Raw genomic sequence first — 20,914 nt, 5'->3', positions numbered from 1 at the left:
GAGTCAAACTCATAGAGACAGAAAGTAGAATGGCGGTTGCTGGGGCTGGGGGAGGAAAGAATGGAGGGTTATCATGATGAAATATTAATGGTATGGGAGATGGATGGTGGTAATGATCGCACAAAAATGTGAATGTACTTAATGCCACTGAACTGTGAACTTAAAAATGGCTAAAATGGTAAATTTTTTTTTGTATATTTTATCACAATTAAATGAAAATTAAAATAAAAAAGAATGAAGTACTGATACATGCTATATGAACCTTGAAAACATTACGTTAATAAAGCTAGACACAAAAGTTCTCAAAGCATATGATTCTTTTATATGAAATGTCCAGAAAAGGCAAATCCATAGAGACAGAAAGCGGATTAGTGGTTATGTAGGGCTGGGGGAGTAAAAATGGGGAAATGACTGCTAATGATTTCTTCTAGGTTTGGTGAATATGTATTAAAATTGGATAATGATGACGGTTGAACAATCTTGTAAATATACCAAAAACCACTGACTTGTAGACTTTCAAAGGGTTAACTTTATGGTATGTGAATTTTATCTCAATAAAGTTGCTATGAAGAAACAATGAAGTTTTTCAAAAGGGCTGGGTGTGGTGGCTCACACCTGTAATCCCAGGACTTTAGGAGGCCAAGGTGGGCAGATCACCTGAAGTCAGAAGTTCAAGACCAGCCTGGCCAACACGGTGAAACCCCATCTCTACTAAAAATACAAAAATTAGCAGGGTGTCGTGGCAAGCACCTGTAATCCCAGCTACTCGGGAGGCTGAGGCGGGAGAATCGCTTGAATCTGGGAGGTGGAGGTTGCAGTGAGCCGCGATCGCACCACTGCACTCCAGCCTAGGTGACAGAGTGAGAATCTGTCACCAACAACAAAAAAACAACAAAAAAGAGAGAAGCAAATGAAGAACTGAACAGTTTGGTTAAGAGAGCAGTAAGAGTTCCATGGGAAGTGAAAATCAAAACCTCCAAAGTCATGATAAATACAATGCACTTACTTAACACTGCAGTCTCTTGGTGAGAAGTGGCTTCAAGCAGTAGGAATTTGTACTAATCAGTCAACCAAGCATGTAAGACTTCTGAACCAGTTTTCGAATTGCCTTTCCAAATATATGCTTAGGGAGGATTTTCCCCACACCCAGTACAAAAATAAAAAGAACATAGAGGAACAGCCATCCGGTCTTGTTACGCTCATGTGATTCTTCCATCTGTGTTCAAATTATACGTGCACATCCTTTACATCTAACACTGGAGATAATGAGACTCACAGCTGTATATAAGCACAATTATCAAATATGAAAAAGGTCCATTAGTCCAATCTATGCTAAGGATGCATCACCTGTTTTCTATTAGTTATGAGTGTCATTTTTCAGAGCCTGCCACTCCTTGTTAACTTCCTTGCTATGTGCTGCTTGGCCCCGTACCCATATGAGCTGACAGGGTCTCTCTCTGATAGTTTTGTGGCCAGGCTGTCTGCATATTTCAGTGTATCTGGTTATTAATCTATTGATCAAATATTTATGGAGTACCTACTGTGTGCCAATCGTGCTAAGTACTGGTGAAATAGAATGGTCTGGCCTTGTTGGGCATATACGTAGAGTGGAGGACAGTGAAAAGAAACAAATAGCCCCATGATGAAAACATAATTACAGACAATGGCAAAGACAATGAAGGCAATGGAAAGGGCAAAGGGGTGGGACATGTGAGCCTGGATGCAGATCTGTTTAGCCGGGTGACTTGGAGCCTGTGGCATTCAAACTGAAAACTAGAAGGTAAGAAGGAGGCAGTCTTCCAAAGATAAGTCCAGGTAAAGAGAACGGCACGATTGTTTTATTTTTGTCTTTAACTATCACTGTGTACGAGACAGCTTTGGGTTATAGTTTATTTCAAAACTACAGAGAGATCACCTTCCCTGAAGCAACCCTTTCTTTGTGTCCATTTCCTTAACTTCCTATTTTTCCCACTGCATTAAATAGGAAACCTTTTCCCTACTCTTTAATACTGGCATAATCTAATCTTCATGTGCCATACCCCCTCCAGTCATACATCATGGACTCATGAGGACCCGTAAGTTACCTGGGAAAGAATCAGCTGTCCATGAAATGTGTGCACAAATTTTCTTAAAAATGAAAAATAGGTTTCATCTCCAAGTCTTTTGGCAAGAAACCGAAGAAGGAAGTAGCCCTAGAAGAAAGAAAAAAGAGAGAGAAAAAGAGGCCTGCCATGAGTTCATAAAAAAATGGTTATATAGTCAGCCCTACCTAACCCACAGTGCACTTGTGCATCTAGAATGTGCTGTCCTACCTGTCCCTGGCTGCCCTTTCCATTTTCACCAGGAAGGCGTGGCCTGGAAATTAATTAGTTCTCAACTCCTTTGTTAATGTTGTCATCATTTCTGTTTGGACTTGGTTCACATGAAGGCTGGTTGTCCATCGCAGATGAAAAGAGAAGAGAGACCCAGTTCTTCTCTACTCCCCCTATCAGGAAAGGCCTTCACAACAGAAAACACTTCCTTCTCACCCATGTCTTTCAGTTGGAACTTGACAGCAATGTGAGAGTTCTGTTCCTCAGGCAGGGAGAACAGAGGTACAGGGCAGGGAATATTTCAGCCTTTGTTCATTCAGTCTTTCCTAACTTGGTCTCCTTTTTTGGGCATGAAGTGCTTTAATTACTAAATGCTCAGATATCTGGCCAGTCAGATATCATTACAGTATTTTCGCCTCAGTCATTGTTTAATTGTGTGGCCTAAAAAGTGCTGCACCACAATCACTGGCTTCTGCAACTGACATGTGCTTACCTTTAAATAATGCACCTGCATGAAGATCTTCTCCGGATTAAGTCCATGCTTGATAACAGATGCTCCCGAGTCACTTGTGTGGCCAGTTTTGTCTTTACTGGGTCTAAAACGATTCAGTAACAATTTATTTAAGTATAGCACATTCTTAAGTAATTAGGTCATAATAGCATCTTATTTGTTATTTTCAGAGTTGTTCAATATCATCCTGATTCTATTCAATAGTACCAGGTATAATTTAGAACAGTTTGTATTACATACTCATCTACGGGATTTATATTTGGGTTGGGAACCTGAAGTTGGCTATTGGCAAATATTTTACATCAATTTATCCAAAATTAAAGCCTGCCAGACCCTCAAGGGATCTAAGCTCTACTATAAATTATCTAAAAACGTATACCCTTTTTTGATGACAGACTGGGAAATGCAATGGAAAATGAAGCTTTACTTGGAAAAATAAAGAACTTATATCTCTTTCAAAAAATTTTGAAAGCCTCAATGTTATCCACTTCTCTGGATTTGCACTTAGTAATTAAGGCTCCTTTAATAAATATTTGTACTTTCCACCCATATTAGAATTACAAAAAAAGGTCATAGAAGCTCATGTTTTTAGAACAGGTGGGGACATCAAGAATCACATACTTCAACTTCCTCATTTCACACAAGGTAAACTGAGGCACACAGACATTAGTTCTACAGTAAGTTTGTCCAACCCGCAGCCCATCCGTGGGCCACATGTGGCCCAAGATGACTTTGAATGCAGCCCAACACAAATTCATAAACTTCTTAAAACATTACGAGATTTTTCTGCGATTTTTTTCTTAGCTTATCAGCTGTCGTTAGTGTTAGCTTATTTTACATATGGCCCAAGACAATTCTTCTTCTTCCAATGTGGCCCAGGGAAGCCAAAAGATTGGACTGGATAGTCATGGTCCACTCAAAGTCTTTTTTTTCCTTCGAGTCAGGGTTTCACTCCCATCACCCAGGCTGGAGCGCAGTGGTGCGATCTTGGCTCACTGCAACCTCTGCCTCCTGAGCTCAAATGATCCTTCTGCTTCAGCCTCCCAAGTAGCTGGGATTACAGAAGCCTGCCACCGTACCCAGCTAATTTTTCTTTTTTTCTGTAGAGATGGGGTTTCGCCATGTTGGCCAGGCTGGTCTCGAACTCCTGAGCTCAAGCCATCCGTCCACCTCAGCCTCCCAAAGCGTTGGGATTACAGGTGTGAGCCACCACGCCCAGCTTTATGCCTTGTTTTGATTTGCAGTGACATTAGGACTGAAACCAGTGACTCCTTATTATCCATGAAGATCTTTTCCACTGTGCTATTTGGCTTTAAAATTTTAAATATTTTAAATAAAATATAACAGATCTTTTGGGCCATCTAGTAAAGATTTGTGCAGTGTTACAGTATAGCTTCAACAGCTGAATCAAAATAAGTGAGGAGGTATTTACAGCTTTCGGCTGTTCTAAAACCGGCCACTCACTGGATCAACACTGAGGAGTGTTGTGTTGAGGTGAAGGAAGGCAAGGAACCACGAGAGGGTTGGTGCATCAGAAAAGCAAGGGGTTATTTTAAAAGGTAGTGTGGTGGTGCAGAAGGTATGCAGCCTTTGGAATATGAGACCTAGTTTAGACTAGCAGCCTTACTTCTTACTACCTGTTACTTACTAACCTTCATTTACTCACTTGCAATATGGGAATAATCCTACACACCTTCCCTGATCCTGCAGAGAATAACTGAAATAATACATTGCAAAGCCCCTAGCAAGGGCCAGGGATACAGAAATTACCTAATAAACTTAATAAAATGTTCCATTTTAGCAAACAGGATCCCTGATTAAGTCTTAGCTGAATACTCTGGGGCATTATCCCAGCAGACACAAGGCACAGAATCAGCAGATACCTAAAGGAAAGATGATGATGAAAACCATCAGAGCTAACTGCATACTTTTCATTTTTCTACTCGATCCCTGACTTACCTACGTGCCCACACTTGTAAGAATAACTAATCCATTTCATCTTCATTTAAGACTCCCCTGAAAAGAATCAGCTTTTTTCACTGCTCTCAGGTTTGTCCTGCCATGCAATGTTTTTGTAAGAAAGCCATACTAGCTTTGATAAGGAAAGCCCATCACCCACTGTCTGGGGGAAGGGAGACTTCTCAAGAGTCAGTCTGAACTCAAACTAGGTTGCCCAGCCCTAAGACGGGCAGAGTTGCCGTGCGTCTTTTTTGCCCTTGAGCACTGAATTGAGACTGCTCGAAGGGGAGGAACACAGAAGAATGATGTAAATCTCTGCTCAGAAGGCTGGCTTCCAGGTTCCAGTTCCCAATGACGCCTTCAGTTGCTGTTTTTTCCTTTGCCTAAAAATGTCCTTCCCGAAAGCATCCCTCTCTAACTATCTTCTTCCATCCTCTCCAAATGAAGAAGTGCTCAAGAAAATTCTTCCTGCTGACAGCATTCAAAGCCAATATACAAGTCCCCAAGAGATTCCTTTGATAGCAGCTTGGTGCTGGAGAGGGCAGTGCACAGGCAAGCTTTGCAAGAAATCAGAGGGGGTGGTTTCTAGGAGGAAAAGACACTCTATGAATGGAAACAGGAAACTTCCATCTCTGTGCTACTCTGGTTCTCACAGTGCTACTAATACCAGGTCTGTGTAGAGAGACAAAGTACAGGAGAAAGCAGATGAACTACAACCACACACAGTAACACAGATGACTCTCACAGGTCAGCCAAAGAAGTCAGGTCCACGAAGTGCACACACACATGTACAAGTCCATGTCAATGAAATCCAAGAACAGGCAAAACTGACCTATGGGGATAGAGATCAGAATAATGGTCACCTTGGGAGGGAGTGTCGACAGACAGCAGAGAAACAGGAAGGTTTCTGAGATGCTGGGACTGTTCTATAGATTGATCTGAATGTACTTTCATGGGGATAAATCATAAAAATCCTTTGAGCCATCAAGCAAAGACTTGTGCACTTTAATCTATCTATGTTATGTTTCATTTAAAAACTTAAGCGATGCACGTACATGAAACAGCATACACTTGTGAGCAGGAAAGGCCGTCAGTCTAGAAAAGGGGCTTTGCCACTCATGTGCCACTGGCACATGACTAGGATGAACTAAGCCCTATGCACCTGAGGACCAATGCAAATTTTTTTTTTAAATGACAGTGTGAGAGGCAGGAAGGGCTGTGGCAAATCCAACTGGTCGGTCTACTCCCACTCTCATTTGCCTTCTTCCTTGCCACTCGTATGACTGAATCTGAAAAGCTAATGCTCATTTTCTAAGTGTCTCTTGCAGCTGTGGCACTTAGTCCAGGCCAAAATGAAAAAAGCAGATGTCTGCTGTGATTCCATGCTGGGGTGGGGTTCTGGGAAAGCTTTTGCTTTCCTTATAAAGGGGGAAAATGTGACTGCTACCGCACCTCTTCCCCACAAGCCTGGTGGATGGAGCAGTGATGGCCATCTTGCAACCATGAGGCAGCAAACCAGGATTCTGTGGAGAGCAGAATGGACTGAAGGAAGGCAAACAGCCTTTACCAGCATCATGCTGCTCCTGGCCAGACTGGGGATGCCTGCCTTCTGACTTTTTATTGTGTGTGAAAGATAACTACCATTTGTTTAAGTCAACCATTGCTTTATTGCTGCAATAATTGTAGCCAGATTCGTTTCTAACTGGACTAGTACTAACAGCTAACGTTTCCTGGTTATCCTCTGTGCCAGGTACTCAGCCAAGCTCTTCTTATTATGCATCACACCCTCTTCCCTCATAAGATCCTGATGAGGCCACATCCTGTTTATGTCCATTTAAAAGTTAAAGAAAGTGAGTCCTAGAGAAGACCACAAAACTGGTTAGTGGCAGAGTCGAGGTAAGAACCCAGGTCCACAGAACACCAAAGTCCTTGCTACACTCTGGGGCCTCCCCAAGATCCAGGTCCCCATCTTGGCTGTGCCAAGTACTAAGTGGAGAACCTTAGAGGAATTGCTTACCCTCCCTGAAGCTCAGCTTCCTCACCTGTAAAGTCTGCAGTGAGGCTCAGGTCATGTGGAAGCATTCCATAAAAGCAAAAGTGTTCAGTATCTCTTAGACATTACACTCTGGTGTTTATTTCTTTGGCTGGAATACATGGAATGTGAGAGATCAAGTTACCAAGGTCATCTGAGCTCAAATGCCCTTGGTTTCTGTTGTACTTGGCACCAAATGCAACAACTGAGATTGACGTGCCCTTTCCCTTCCCCACACCTTCCTTTTCCACCACAACCACAGAGGCAATGTGGATATTTAAAGAGTGGGCAGGTGGCAGTGATATTTGATACATAATGATTTGATTTGGAATCGGGCCTCCTGAAGAAAGGTCCAATCCTGCAGGATAACCCCAAGGGTGGGATTTGGGAAAATGCCTCTGAACTGTCCTCTGGCATGTCAGCTGGGTCTGAATACCCACCCGCTGCTCTGCCCCTACCCAGGCGGGCCCTCCAGCAGCACTCTTCCTCTCACACTCCCAGCAGTCAGCATGAGAGCCACAAGAGATTCTTCAACTATAAACCTGCTGCTGCCACGCCTGAGCCAGGGACTAAGCATCCCAGAAGAGACAGAAGGGAATTAATGAGCATTTCAACATCCCAGTGTTTCTGTTAGTCGCAGCTGCCCCACCAGGTTTGACAGCTTTGAGAGCAGGACCTCACTCACCCTGCAACAATGGAGGAAGTGAAATCTGACCCTTGTGTAGAGACTAGCCGACAGTGCCCATCTGAGCCCCAGATGCACAGGTGAGACCTGCAGGGGAAGCAGCATGACCACTGGGTGAGGGCTTGGACCCAAGTCCCTCCACTGCCATGTGATCTTGAACATAAGCCCCATGCAACCCAGCTCCCTCATCTGTGAAAAGGTGACAGTAAGAGTCACTGGGGCAGCTCCCAGAGCTGAGTGGCACCAGAGCACTCAGCCAGAGCTCCTCCTGGCATTCAGTAGCTCAATGTAAATGTGGCTATTATCTGTGTTCTGTGTTCCGACTATGTTCTGACTGAGGCTCCAGTAGCATCAACTAAACCTTCCACTGACAGGCAAAGACATTAGGAAGACATGGCGCCATAGTTACGCATGTGAGATGCTGTCATGGGGGAAAGCTGGGGGAGGGGATACAGGAACTCACTCTACTACTACAGTAATTTCTTGGGAGTCTAAACCTATTCCAAAATGAAAAGGTTTTAATGACACCACACACAAATGTAGCCTATACTCTCCCTTGGTGAGACTGCTGATTTTGAATGCAAACCCTTTAAGGGCTGGTCTTTAAGCTTGCTCCTTGACTCATCATCATCAGAAAATAAATAAAAGAAACAACGAATTTCAAGAGCCACATAAAGTCCTACTAAGCTAGGTCTGGGCATCTTCCTTACACACTCATCCCCTTGGTCTACACCGCTCCACGAAGACACCTCTGGGTAAAAAATGAAGGCAGAATGATGAAAGCACAGGAATTCTCTATCCACTGTTTGTTTTCGGTGACAATTTTCCTATCTATAAACTGTGAATAATGAACACTTGCCACTGACTAGCATTTGCAGTGCTACCAAAAGGTTGTGAATAAACCTTTAACTAATAAATTTGTATTGTATCAACACCACTGGTATTTGGCAGGTGTGACTGTCTGTATGCTTTTCAAAATGGATTTAACAGCTACCCAGCAGGAAGGGCTTCCCCACTGGGACCATCAGCCTGCAGCAGACACAGAAAGATATTCCTCTGGTGTTGAAAAAGGCAGTTGCTAAGATGATTTAAGACAGAAGGAGGATCCCTCTGAGGAGCCACGGGAAAATAAAGAAGGTTTATTCTGTCCTCCTGATAGTGAAAGGACCCAGTGGTGGGTACCCATAAGAAGTCTCAGCGTCCCAGGTCGGCTGCTAAAGAAGGTGATAAGGAGAAACTCTGTAGTTAGCAGAACTGTGGAAAATGCAAACAAACTCCACACATTTTAATAATCATGGTAGGAAAATGAAAGATGAAACTCAGAAAAGCAATGAGTATCAACACAAAACCAAAATGTCCTCAGGTCTTGATTGCCCATGTATCAGAAATTCCTCTGAGAAGCAAAACACCACATGGAGAAAAAATAAGAAACCAATCAATGCAATGGTCTGAGTGCTATATTGCCCCATTCAACACAGCAAGCGATGATCTAGACACATTCTCAAAAGAGACAGAGAAAAACGGAGAGCCAAGACACCCATGTGACTGCACAGGCAGTTTCTGCTAAGGGTGGTTTTCAGAGAACACGGACAATAGTTGAACGGGATGCTGGAGAAAGGAAAAACCCACACTACATAAAGAGAGCTGGGAGGCTGTGAAATGACTGCCAAGAAGGCAAAACTTCAGGATGGGCTAGTGGAGAAGGCCCAGGACAACAAAAGGGGCTTTGGAGGTGAAGTTGGGAGCATAAGGAAGACCAGGTGCCAAGAGGTGGCAGAAAGAACAGAATGACTCAACTCCCATTTTGATTCAACTTTCCTGCCAAGGAGAATGATTTTCAAGCTACTCATGGTAGAACAAGCCCTGCTATGTGGGAACTGCTGCTTGGTACTGGTAGACAAGGCTCCTTCACCCTTTAAAGGAGTTCCCATTCCAAGTCCAGGTGAGGGACAGGCTATAGCTCTGAAAGCTTCCACCTGTGATATGTGATCACAGATCTCTGGGGGAGGATCAATTCACACAGACAATGAGAAAGAAGCTGAAGGAGGTAGACAGCTATTCCGATTTGCAAAGATAAGAGATGGGGGGCGGGGCAAAATTTGTGATGACGTTATTGAACAGTTTGTGAGCACTTAAAAGAGAAAATGATGAACTACAAGAGTTAGAATGGGATCCTGAGGGCCAATTCCAGAAATTCAGTGGGGCATCTTGACTTCTGCAAGGCAGCTAGTAGAGTGGATGTGGTGGAGAGCATGCAACGGTGAGCATATGGTAGTTGTTTCACGGCTTTATACAAGGCTAAAAAACAGAGCCCCAAGGGTGTTGATTAATTATTTGCTATAACCTGGATGGAGATCCTTAGGGCTGTGCCTAAGGAATGGTGATTTACTGGCTTAACAGATTTGCCTATGAGCTATAGTTGGGAGTCTACCTGGTTGACTGACAGCATCCACAGTCAAGAACAGCAACCGCAGGTTGAACTGAGGGTCCAATGAATAAGAAGAAAATATCTAATAGAGAGAAAGAGTTTTTAAAAAATTAACTGTTTGCCTATGAAAAATATTTAGTATATTTAATTTTCTGTAAACTCAACATGTAGCAGGAGGTGACTGCTGTGGCTTCCAACATAGTAAGCACAAGGGTGGGCTGGATCAACAGGAGGAATGCAAATGTAATGGGAATCGCGCTGGGGGAGGTGATGTGGAGAGGAGCAGTTAGGAGCTGGGCTCTGGGGTCAGATGCACCTCTGCTTTCACCCCAGTGCTGCTGCTTACTCGCTGTGCAGATAAGGCTGATTGCTTAATATCTCCATGCACCTGCTTCCTCCTCTATCAAATGGGGAGGAAAATGGTACTATGGTACCAGCACTTCTCTCACAAGGCCATTTTGGGATCAAATGAGATAATGTACATAGAATGCTTAGGACAGTGTTTGGCATATTGAAAGCACTCAAAGAATGTTATTAAGAAGGAAAAATGCATGGGACTTGGAATGGTAGAACTGCCATGACAAGGTGTATCATACTGAATGTAAAAATGAAATATGGGGCTGGGTGCAGGGGCCCAAGCCTGTAATCTCAGCATTTCGGGAGGCCAAGGCAGAGGATCCCTTGAGGCCAGGAGCTCGAGACCAGCCTAGGCAACAAAGCGAGATGTGGCAGTGCTCGCCTGTAGTCCCAGCTACTCAGGAGGCTGAGGTGGGTGGATCACTGAGCCCAGGAGTTCCAGGCTGCAGTGAACTTCGATTGCGCCACTGCATTCTAGCCTGGGCGACAGAGCGAGACCCATCTCTTAAAAGAATAACAAAAGGCCGGGTGCGGTGGATCACGCCTGTAATCCCAGCACTTTGGGAGGCCAAGGCGGGTGGATCACGAGGTCAGATGATTGAGACCATCCTGGCTAACACAGTGAAACCCCGTCTCTAATAAAAATACAAAAAAAAAAAATTAGCCGGGCGTGGTGGCAGGTGCCTGTAGTCCCAGCTACTCGGGAGGCTGAGGCAGGAGAATGGTGTGAACCCCGGAGGCGGAGCTTGCAGTGAGCCAAGATCGCGCCACTGCACTCCAGCCTGGGCGACAGAGTGAGACTCCATCTCGAAAAAAAAAAAAAAAGAATAACAAAAAAGAAACATGGTATATATATATCTGAGTGAATCCCACTGGATGAACACTTGTCCTTTCTTTTCTGGATGATCCAGATCCAGGGGTGCAATAACAGTTCCACTCCATGCTTCATGGGTGGCGCCTCAAAGCAGGCTGTGTTCAGTTCAGTTGTCACATTTGGAGAAGACCACTGTCAACAAAGAGAACAACCAAGGACCAAGCCCAAGAAAGTGAACGTTCTCCCAGGCATGCGGTATATATGCTAAATTCACCCAAAAAAGTGACCTATTGGTCAGGAAAAGAAAGAAGAGCCTTCAGATACGTAGATTGTTTTGGTGGGAGCAAGGCACATTCTGTGCAATTCTGGAGATAAGAGCTAAGAGGACTGCGCAGATGTTACAGGAGGCAGATTCCAGCCCAATCTGAGAAGGGCCATTCTAAGGATCAGGCTCTTCCTACAGGAAATCTGCTGTTTGTTAGTGCAATGAGACCTGGATCCTGGAACTGCTCAGGTAGAAGCTGAGCACAGGAAATCTGCTGTTTGCTAGTGCAATGAGACCTGGATCCTGGAACTGCTCAGGTAGAAGCTGAGTGGCCATCTGTCAGGCACAGGGAAGGTCAGGCAAAATCACTCTTAAGGTCCTTTCTAACTCTAATATCTACAATTTTAAGAGACTGTACAGCCCGGAATATATTTAAGCTAAAGCATGTGAAGGAAAACATTATTCATCCATTCAGTAGAGTCAAGAGGTTTGCTACATAGCTTTGGCCTTGCTAAATCAGCATCAAGTGTGGTTTTCATTTTAAAAAAACTAAACTAAATGAATTATTTAGAGGAAGCTTAACTGAATTGTATTAAATATATATTGTGAGATAGAATTAACTTTTTGAGTATAGGATCCAAGCAGTACAAGGCCTTGACTGTACTTTTCACAGTGTTCTGTTTGGGGCGGGGGAGAGATGTGCAATGTGCTGAGACAGGTCTCCTCATAAGCTGGGTTCATCTATCAGGGTTAAGGTGATCATAGTGACTCAGCCATAACTCAGGCTGCTGGTGTGCCATACACATTCAGAACACAGGAATACAGAGAACCTGAAAATTACTGGAAGCAAAAGTAGAAAGAATAAAAATGGAAAACTTTTTCTGTATTGCATAAAAAAAAATCACGACTTCTTCTGGAAAGAGGCAAATGAGACAAACATTGGCTTCATTTTACAAGAGGAGGCTCGAAGCCCATTTTGAACACCAACAGCATGTGCAGCGCTGTGTGCTGAGGTAATGGGAAGGATCGCCTCATCTGATGACTCAACGAGGAGCAGATGGCCCGTGGGAGCTGGAGAAGGACTTTTCCCTCCTCAGTGGAGGACAGCACGGCCCTAGGCATGGGGGCGGCAGCGGCAGGGGTGGAGGGCTTGCCTGGTTTTCAGCCCAGTACATACCAGGATGCACAAGAGGACGAGTCCTGAGCAGAGGAGCTCTCTTCTCAGCCTTGCCAGCAACAGTGTGCTCTTTGGGTCTTCTATTTCACATGCAGTGCATCTAACAGTAAGTGTGAGACCATTCACCATAGCATTGTTTGTGAAAGCAAAAAACTAGAAATGACCATGATGACGCCCAATGGTTAACAAATGTTTGATGGTTAGTAATGGAACATTCATATCTGGGAATACTCACAGCAGTTAAAAAAAAAACAAATAATTCACTGTGTTGATGACAGAACACTAGCCAGGATTCTATTATTAAGAGGACAATGGGAGGTATAGCATGGCATGGATAAAACACACAGTCTTGTATGTATACACTTGTGCTTGAGGGATGCTTTCTTGGGAGTGAATTATCATTCCACGGGGTTGTTATATCACAGACCCTATGGAGATGTCTTCCATCCATCCAACGCTGGAAATGGCCCCGTGGGTCTCATCCAAACCTCGGAGGTCACCAGTCGCCTCCTGCCCTAATTTCTTTTTCCATGTCTCCTCCAGATGATTGTTGATCAACCCCACCAGGCTACAGGGGTGTTATGAGACAGTAGAGAACATCAAATGATTTCCATCAATCTCTCTCTTTTTTAAAAAATTGAGATGTAATTCACATATAGTGGTTTTTAGTATACTCATAAGGTTGTGCAACCTTATGAGTTGCACATAAGTTGATTATGTGCAATAAACTTTAGAATGTAATCAACTTTAGAACATGTTAATCACCCTAAAAAGAAACCAAATACACACTGGCAGTCACTCCCCAATCTCCTTCCCACCTCCACCCAGGCCCTGACCATTAATCTACTTCTTACTTTGGGAGATCAAGGTGGGAGGATTGTTTCAGCCTGGTAGGTTAAGGCTGCAGTGAGCCATGATCGTGCCACGGCACTCCAGCCTCGGGGACAGAGTAAGACCCTGTCTCAAAATAAAAAAATAAAAATAAAAAATCTACTTTTTGTCTCTATGGATTTGCCTATTGTGGACAGTTCACATAAATCACATGATACAGTATGTGGCCTTTTGTGTCCAGCTTTTTCCGCTGAGCATAATGTTTTCAAGGTTCACCCTTGCTGCAGCAAGTATCAGTACTCCGTTCCTTTTTATGGCTGATTAATATTCCACTGTATGGATATAACACATTTTGATTATCCATTCATCTGTTGATGGACATTTGGGTTGTTTCCATTTTGGGCTATGATGAATAATACTGTTATGAACATTTGCATGTGATTTCTTCATTTCTTTTGGTTATTTAGCTAGGAATGGAATTGCAGGGTTATATGGTCACTCTATGCTTAAGCTTTTGAGGAACCGCCAGGCTGTTTTCCACAGCAGCTGCACCATTTTACCAACAGTGAACAAGGGTTCCAATTTTTCCAAGTCTTCACTGATATTTATTATCTGTCTTTTTCATTGTAGCCATCCTAGTAGGTATGAAGTGGTATCTCACTGTGGTTTTGATTTGTATTTCCTGATAGCCAATAATGTTAAGTATCTTATGTGCTCATTGGCCATCTGCATATTTTCTTTGGAGAAATGTCAACTTAGATTGACCTGTTTTTTTGTTTTTGTTTTTTTTTTTTTTTTTTGAGATGGAGTCTCACTCTGTTGCCCAGGCTGGAGTGCAGTGGCACAATCTCAGCTCACTGCAACCTCTGCCACTCGGGTTCAAGTGATTCTCCTGCCTCAGCCTCCCGAGTAGCTGGGATTACAGGTGCGTGCCACCACACCCTGCTAATTGTTTGTATGTTTAGCAGAGATGGGGTTTCACCATGTTGGCCAGGCTGGTCTTGAATTGCTGACCTCAAGTGATCTGCCCGCCTCAGCATCCCAAAGTGCTGGGATTACAGGCATGAGCCACTGCGCCCAGCCAGATTGATCCTTTTTTTTCTTTTTTCTTTTTTTTTTTATTTGAGATGGAGTCCCACTCTGTCGCCTAGGCTGGAGTGCAGGGGCACGATCTCAGCTCACTGCAACCTCCACCTCCCAGATTCAAGCAATTCTCCTGCCTCAGCCTCCTGAGTAGCTGGGATTACAGGTGCATGTCACCACACCTGGATAATTTTTGTGTTTTCAGTAGAGACGGGGTTTCACCCTGTTGGCCAGGCTGGTCTTGAACTCCTGACCTTAAGTGATCTGCCCATCTCAGCCTCCCAAAGTGCTGGGATTACAGGCGTGAGCCACCATGCCCGGTCCAGATTGACCATTTTTTAATTGGGTCATTTGTCTTTATTGTTGAGTTGTAAGTGTTCTTTATATATTCTGAATACAAGTCCCTTAACAGATATATGATTTGCAAATATTACCTCCCATTCTGTAGGTTGTCTTTTTATTTTCTTGATGGAGTCCTCTGTCGCACAAAAGTTTTTAATTTTGATACAGTCCAATTTACCGATTATTTTTCCCTTCAGTTGCTTATGCTTTCAGTGTCTAGTATGTAAGAAACTATTGCCTAATGCAAGATCATGAAGATTTACATCTACATTTTTTCTGTTTGTTTTATAATTTTAGCTTTTATATTCGGGTCTTTGATCCGTTTTGAATCAGTACCTTATTATCTTTGATGCTACTGTAAATGATTTTTTTTTTTTTTTTTTTTTGAGACAGAGTCTCACTGTGTCCCCTAGGCTGGAGTGCAATGGCACAACCTCGACTCACTGCAACCTCTGCCTCCCGGGTTCAAGCGATGTAAATGAATTTTTCTTAATTTAACTTTCAGATTATTCTTAGCTAGTGTATGGAAATACAGCTAACTTTTGTATGTTGATCCTATATCTCGCAACTTTACTGAACTTGTTTATTAGCTCTAATTATTTTTTTGGAGGATTACTTAGGATTTACTCCACATAAGATTATGTCTACAAATAGAGACAGTTTTACTTCTTCCTTTCCAATCTGGATGCCTTGTAGTTCACTTTTTTGCCTAACTGTCCTGGCTATAACCTCCAGTACAATGTTGAATAGTACAGTCCCTGTTTCTTATTCCTTCTGTCCTCAACCATTGACTTGAAAGGGGCAAGAACTCCTGTAAAGCAGATTTGTAACATCTAGCAGGATGTTCTTCTTTCGTGTCTTTGTGGCAGGTCCAGCAGAATACCCATACAGTTTTTGTCATCCATTCTAGATCAAAACTGTTGGCCAAAACACAAACTAAATGGTAGGAAATAGGGGCACAGGAAGTAAGCAAATACTCTGTGGAACAAAGTGAATTTGGCATTACATGAGAAAGCACTCACTGGATGAGAGTTTTTCTGAATGGGAAACTAACGCTCATTAGCTGAACATGTAATGTACATAGTGATTCTTCCTACTGGCTGAGTGCATAAGATATCCTTAGGATGGGCAAAATAAGAGTGAATTATTATGGATTGGCATATGTACATGAATAATTTTGTACGAAATATTTTATAGTCAAATAGCATTATAATGAATCAGTGCTACACGGAGCAGCAATATGGAAGTATGCATGTATACTTACAAAATTTACTTTCCCAAGATTCACAAGAAAACAGTAGCAGTAATTATCTTTGGGTAAGGGACTACAGTGGTAGTAAATGGAATTTTATACTTTTCTAAACTGCTTGAATTTTCTTACTATGTGCTTTGAAAAAAATTAACCAAAGTTAACTAACCAGTGATTATGAAATGCCTTGCTTTTTCATGTTTTTCTATATAAAGAAAAAGGACCCTACTAGATGTTATTGCAAAAATGAAACACCAAGTACTGTAAATATGTAATTAGGGGTCTATGGAGAATTCTCTCCCCCTTAGAAAAACCTGAGTGCTGACTAACCAGGAAATGGTCTGGAAAAATAAAGAGGGAAGGTTATTTGAGTTCAATTATTCAGGACATGTCTGTCATCTTTGCTGTTTAAAAGAGCTGAGAGCTGAGGGTGTCCCTCTAACAGGAAACAAACTGAGTGGGCAGCTCAGGCTGGTGGAGCTGATCTTTGAAACATGAAAGGGCAGAGTCCATTTCCGGCTAGCTGAGAGCTCTAAAGTTTTTCAGAAAATGCTGGCATAGGTATAGCATCCTCCCATCAAGAACAGGTAGAAACACTCTTCACAGGTCGCTTGTTAGTGCATGCGGTTCAAATAAAAACACTAGACAGACAGGAGTGGGTAGGGGTATCCCACGTGCCTGAGGGATAGAGGGGTGTAGGGCAGGAATTCTAAGACACACAGTTGAGACCTTAGGAGAGGCACAGGCCAATGGTCAGGTAGGAACTCTCGAAAGCCATAAAGGCAAGAACTTTTTTCCACTCCGGACAGTGGTGAGATTTTGAAGAGGCCAGAGGAGCTTTATAGAGAAGAGCCAGAGGGGACCCAAGGGTTGCCCTTCAGAGGGGCTGGACTAGATGTAGGTTCCAGAAGGGTAGTCTTAGAAGTGCTGCTCATTCAATTCTTACCTCTAGCAATTTGCTTGAGCATCTCTGTTGAACTTTCAGACTCTTTCCTTTTATGCCTATGCTCTACATTTGTAACCAGGCATTCTTGCACTTTTTTTTTTTAACATTCTCTTAATTAGTAAAATTAACTTTTTGAACATTCCAGCCAATTATATTTGTCAGGAAGGGAGGGAGGTGTTTCCATGTTCTGGTTGGTAAAGAGACAGGAGCAGATGCCTTGCGTGGTCCCCAGGGAAGGGTGGCAGCAGGGAAAGGGATGGGCCCAGCTCCAGAGCCATGCGGACATGAGGGGACGAGCCAGGCTGAGGAAATCAGAATAAGCCAGGAGGGGCAGTGGAGCTGGCTGTGGGGGCTGTGTCCTTGTGCCCTCTGCCACTTGTTTGACAAACCTTTTCCAAGTGCCAGAGGACACAGATGATAGCATCAAACGTGTTAAGTATTTACCTGAACTGTAGGAAATTGCCAATATTCATTCTATTTTATTTTATTTTATTATTCATTTATTTATTTATTGAGATGGAGTCTCACTTGGCTGTCCAGGCTGGAGTGCAGTCTGAGCTCACTTCAGCCTCTGCCTCTCAGGTTCAAGAAATTCTCGTGCCTCAGCCTTCTGAGTAGCTAGGATTATAGGCATGCCACCACGCCCGGCTAATTTTTGTATTTAGTGGAGATGGGGTTTCACCATGTTGGCCAGGCTGATCTCGAACTCCTGACCTCAAGTGATCTGCCCGCCTCGGCCTCTCAAAGTGCTGAGATTACAGGCATGAGCCACCGCACCTGGCCCTGACAATATTCATTTTAGATCCACCAAAACAGCAATTCCCTGTGATTCAACTTAACATACATGTTCTAAATGGATTGCATGTATTCATTGTATTTATTCCTCACGTCCACCTATAAGGTAGAAACTACTGTGTTAATCATCCCTGTTTTACAGCTAAGGGGACTAAAGCTAAGTGTAGTTGAGTAACTCTCTCAAGGCCACACAGCAAATGTGTGTAAAGGTTGAGTATCATTTATCCAAAATATTTGGAACCAGAAGTGTTTCGGACTTCCGATATTTTTGGATTTTGGAATATTTGCATACAAATGAAATATCTTGGGGATGGGACCCAAGTCAAAATACAAATTTATTTATGTTTCATATATAGTTGGTCCTCCCAATCCTCAGGTTCTCCATGCTTGGATTCAATCAGCTGCAGATTCAACCAACCTCAGACTGAAAATATAGTACTCCAGGGATGTGGAACCCCCAGATACAAAGGACCAGCTTTCTGTTTCCTCAAGTTCCACAAGGCTGACTATGTATCCTGAGATTTTGGTATGGGGGCAGTCCTGGAACCAATGCCCCGAGGATACTGAGTACCTTTTATACACATAGCCTGAAGGTAATTTATACATTGTTTTAAATAATTTTGTATATGAAACAAAGTTTTGACTGGGAGCCACCATCACATGAGATCAGGTATGAAATTTTCCATTAGCGGTCATGTTGTTGCCCAGGAAGTTTTGTTCAGATTTTCATATTAGAAATTCTGAACCTGCAGTAGAGTCAGAACTCATCCAGGCAGCCATTCTCATAAACCCCATCCTACCATCCTGGGTCAAGACCAAGGGCGGATGAGCTCTGGAGTGGAGCTCAATCCATATCCTCAGATGATGCCTCCCTAACACGAGGTAGGATCAACCAGACCTTGGCCAAGGAGGAACATGGGCTGTTGTCTTGCCCTCTTTTCAAAGACTCACAAACTTCACAGAACCCCCGAATTTAACCTTTCTTTTAATGGGTCAATCCTTATATACAATGGGGATGGCTTTACATTGTATTATTAGAAGCCTTCTTTTTTTTTTTTTTTTTTTTTCGACACGAAGTCTCACTCTGTTACCAAGGCTGGAGTGCAGTGGCATGATCTCGGCTCACTGCAACCTCCACCTCCCAGGTTCAAGTGATTCTCCTGCCTCAGCCTCCCAAGTAGGTGGGACTACAGGCGCCTGCCACCATGCTCAGCTAATTTTTGTATTTTTAGTAGAGATGGGGTTTCAACATATTGGGCAGGCTGGTCTTGAACTCCTGACCTTGTGATCCACCGGCCTCGGCCTCCCAAAGTGCTGGGATTACAGGTGTGAGCCACCGCGCCCGGCCTAGAAGCCTTCTTTCAATCCATTTTTGATAGCTGCAAATGAACAATTCGGTCAGATCTTTAGGCCAACCAAGGTCTTCTGAACTTATGCCTCTGTTCCTCACACAGCCACCTGATTCCATCTGTTCTCTAGACTCTTTCTCTTTGATCACATGTTATCCCAAACGCTGGGTAATCTTCCTAGAACTCTACTTTCATTATGTCATTCTTGGAACATAAAATACCTCACCATTACCCAGAGGATCACATACGAGTTCTTCAATTTGGCATCCGAGGAGCTCCATGACTTAGCCTAGCCTTGCCTGGCCCACCTTCAGTCTCACTGGTTCTTTTCGTGGCTGTCCTCTCCAGCAAGTCCATTCTCATGTTAATGTCCACATCCACAATCCATTCCTTTTTATGCCTACCAGGCTTTGCTCCTTGAATTCCTCTCCCTCTGCCTCTTCACCAATCTCAGTGGTATCCTTTCTTACTATCCCAGCTCAAGCCTCACATCCCCCCTGTAGCCCTTTCTTACTAAACCTGTCAATAGTAAACTCTCAGTTCTTAGAACTCTGAGGATGTAGCCTAGGATTACCTATCTATCTTGGGACCAGTATTTCAGCTCTCCAAATAACGTATAAAGAACCTCAGGGACAGACATCATGTCTATGAGATTCATTTTTTCAACACTCACGGAGCACCCTCTCAGTGCCAAGCACTGTGGTGCACTGAGAAACAAGACATAATCCCTAGGGACAAAAGTCTGAGGGTCACAAGCGAGATATGTATTTGGTTGGACCATATGAAATTGTTTTTGGCTGGGCGCGGTCGCTCACGCCTGTAATCCCAGCACTTTGGGAGGCCAAGGCAGGCGGATCACAAAGTCAGGAAATCGAGACCATTCTGGCTAACACGGTGAAATCCTGTCTCCACTAAAAATACAAAAAATTATCTGGGTGTGGTAGCACGTGCCTGTAGTCCCAGCTACTCGGGAGGCTGAGGCAGGAGAATCGCTTGAACCCAGGGAGGTGGAGGTTGCAGTGAGCCGAGACCACGCCACTGCACTCCAGCCTGGGCGACAGAGCGAGACTCCATCTCAAAAAAGAAAAAAGAAATTGTTTTTTGTAGGGCAAAAATGGTCAAATATTGGCAATTTAATGTGGTAAACATAAAAAGAATGATCAAATCATGTAGTAAGATCAGAGAGGGACAGAGAAGAGAGCCTAGGAGTGTAGAGGAGGGACAGCAGCTTACATTAGGATAGGGTCTGAGACTTTCTGGGAAGGCAATGCAATCTGTGCTGAGTCATAATGATGAGTCATAATGATATGGAATTATGCAGCAAGGCAAGGATATTTTAAATAGAGACAACATTTTTAAAAGGCATGGAGGTAAGAAAGAGCAGGCAGATGGTAGGAGCTATGACTGAACTGGGTTCCCCCAAATGTATACGTTGGAACCATATCCCCCTGTACCTCAGAATATGACTGTCTTTGGAGATAGGGCAGTTGAGGGCTTCAAGGGGTGGTTAAATTAAAATGAGGCTGTCAGGGTGGGCCTATTCCAATGTGACTAGTGTCCTTTAGGAAGAGAAGATTAAGACATACAGAGGGACATGAGGGACATGCACATGCAGAGAAAACGCCACTTGAGGACACAGCGAGAAGGTGGCTGTCACACTGTGGAGTGTATATTTGGTTTTTGTCCTCGTTTCCTGGCATATAATTTCTAAAATCCTCTGGATCTTCACAATTATGCCTTTGTATGCTAATGAGTTGATGGGTGGCTAGCAGCCCCTAG

General features: G+C 43.4%; 1 protein-coding gene across 12 annotated transcripts in view; it reads right to left on the bottom strand.

Annotated features, from left to right (window-relative positions):
- AOPEP (aminopeptidase O (putative)) overlaps positions 1–20,914 on the bottom strand; it is a 362,088-nt gene that overhangs the window by 128,193 nt on the left and 212,981 nt on the right. For all 12 annotated transcript variants that reach the window (XR_008668203.2, XM_055349953.2, XM_055349961.2 and 9 more), the window contains 2 exons: positions 2,806–2,908; positions 2,085–2,192 (listed from right to left, as the gene is read on the bottom strand). Coding sequence is in view for 11 of the 12 variants with exons in the window: in XM_055349953.2 (XP_055205928.2) it covers positions 2,085–2,192; positions 2,806–2,908 (211 nt within the window). In the remaining variant the exon portion in view is untranslated. The remainder of the gene's footprint in view (positions 1–2,084; positions 2,193–2,805; positions 2,909–20,914) is intronic.

The sequence above is a fragment of the Gorilla gorilla genome, chromosome 13, assembly GCF_029281585.2.
Source record: "Gorilla gorilla gorilla isolate KB3781 chromosome 13, NHGRI_mGorGor1-v2.1_pri, whole genome shotgun sequence".
In the NCBI taxonomy this organism is placed as follows: Eukaryota; Metazoa; Chordata; class Mammalia; order Primates; family Hominidae; genus Gorilla; species Gorilla gorilla.
The sequence above is the reverse complement of the archived record's forward strand: the minus strand, read 5'-3'. Positions and strand labels throughout refer to the sequence as shown.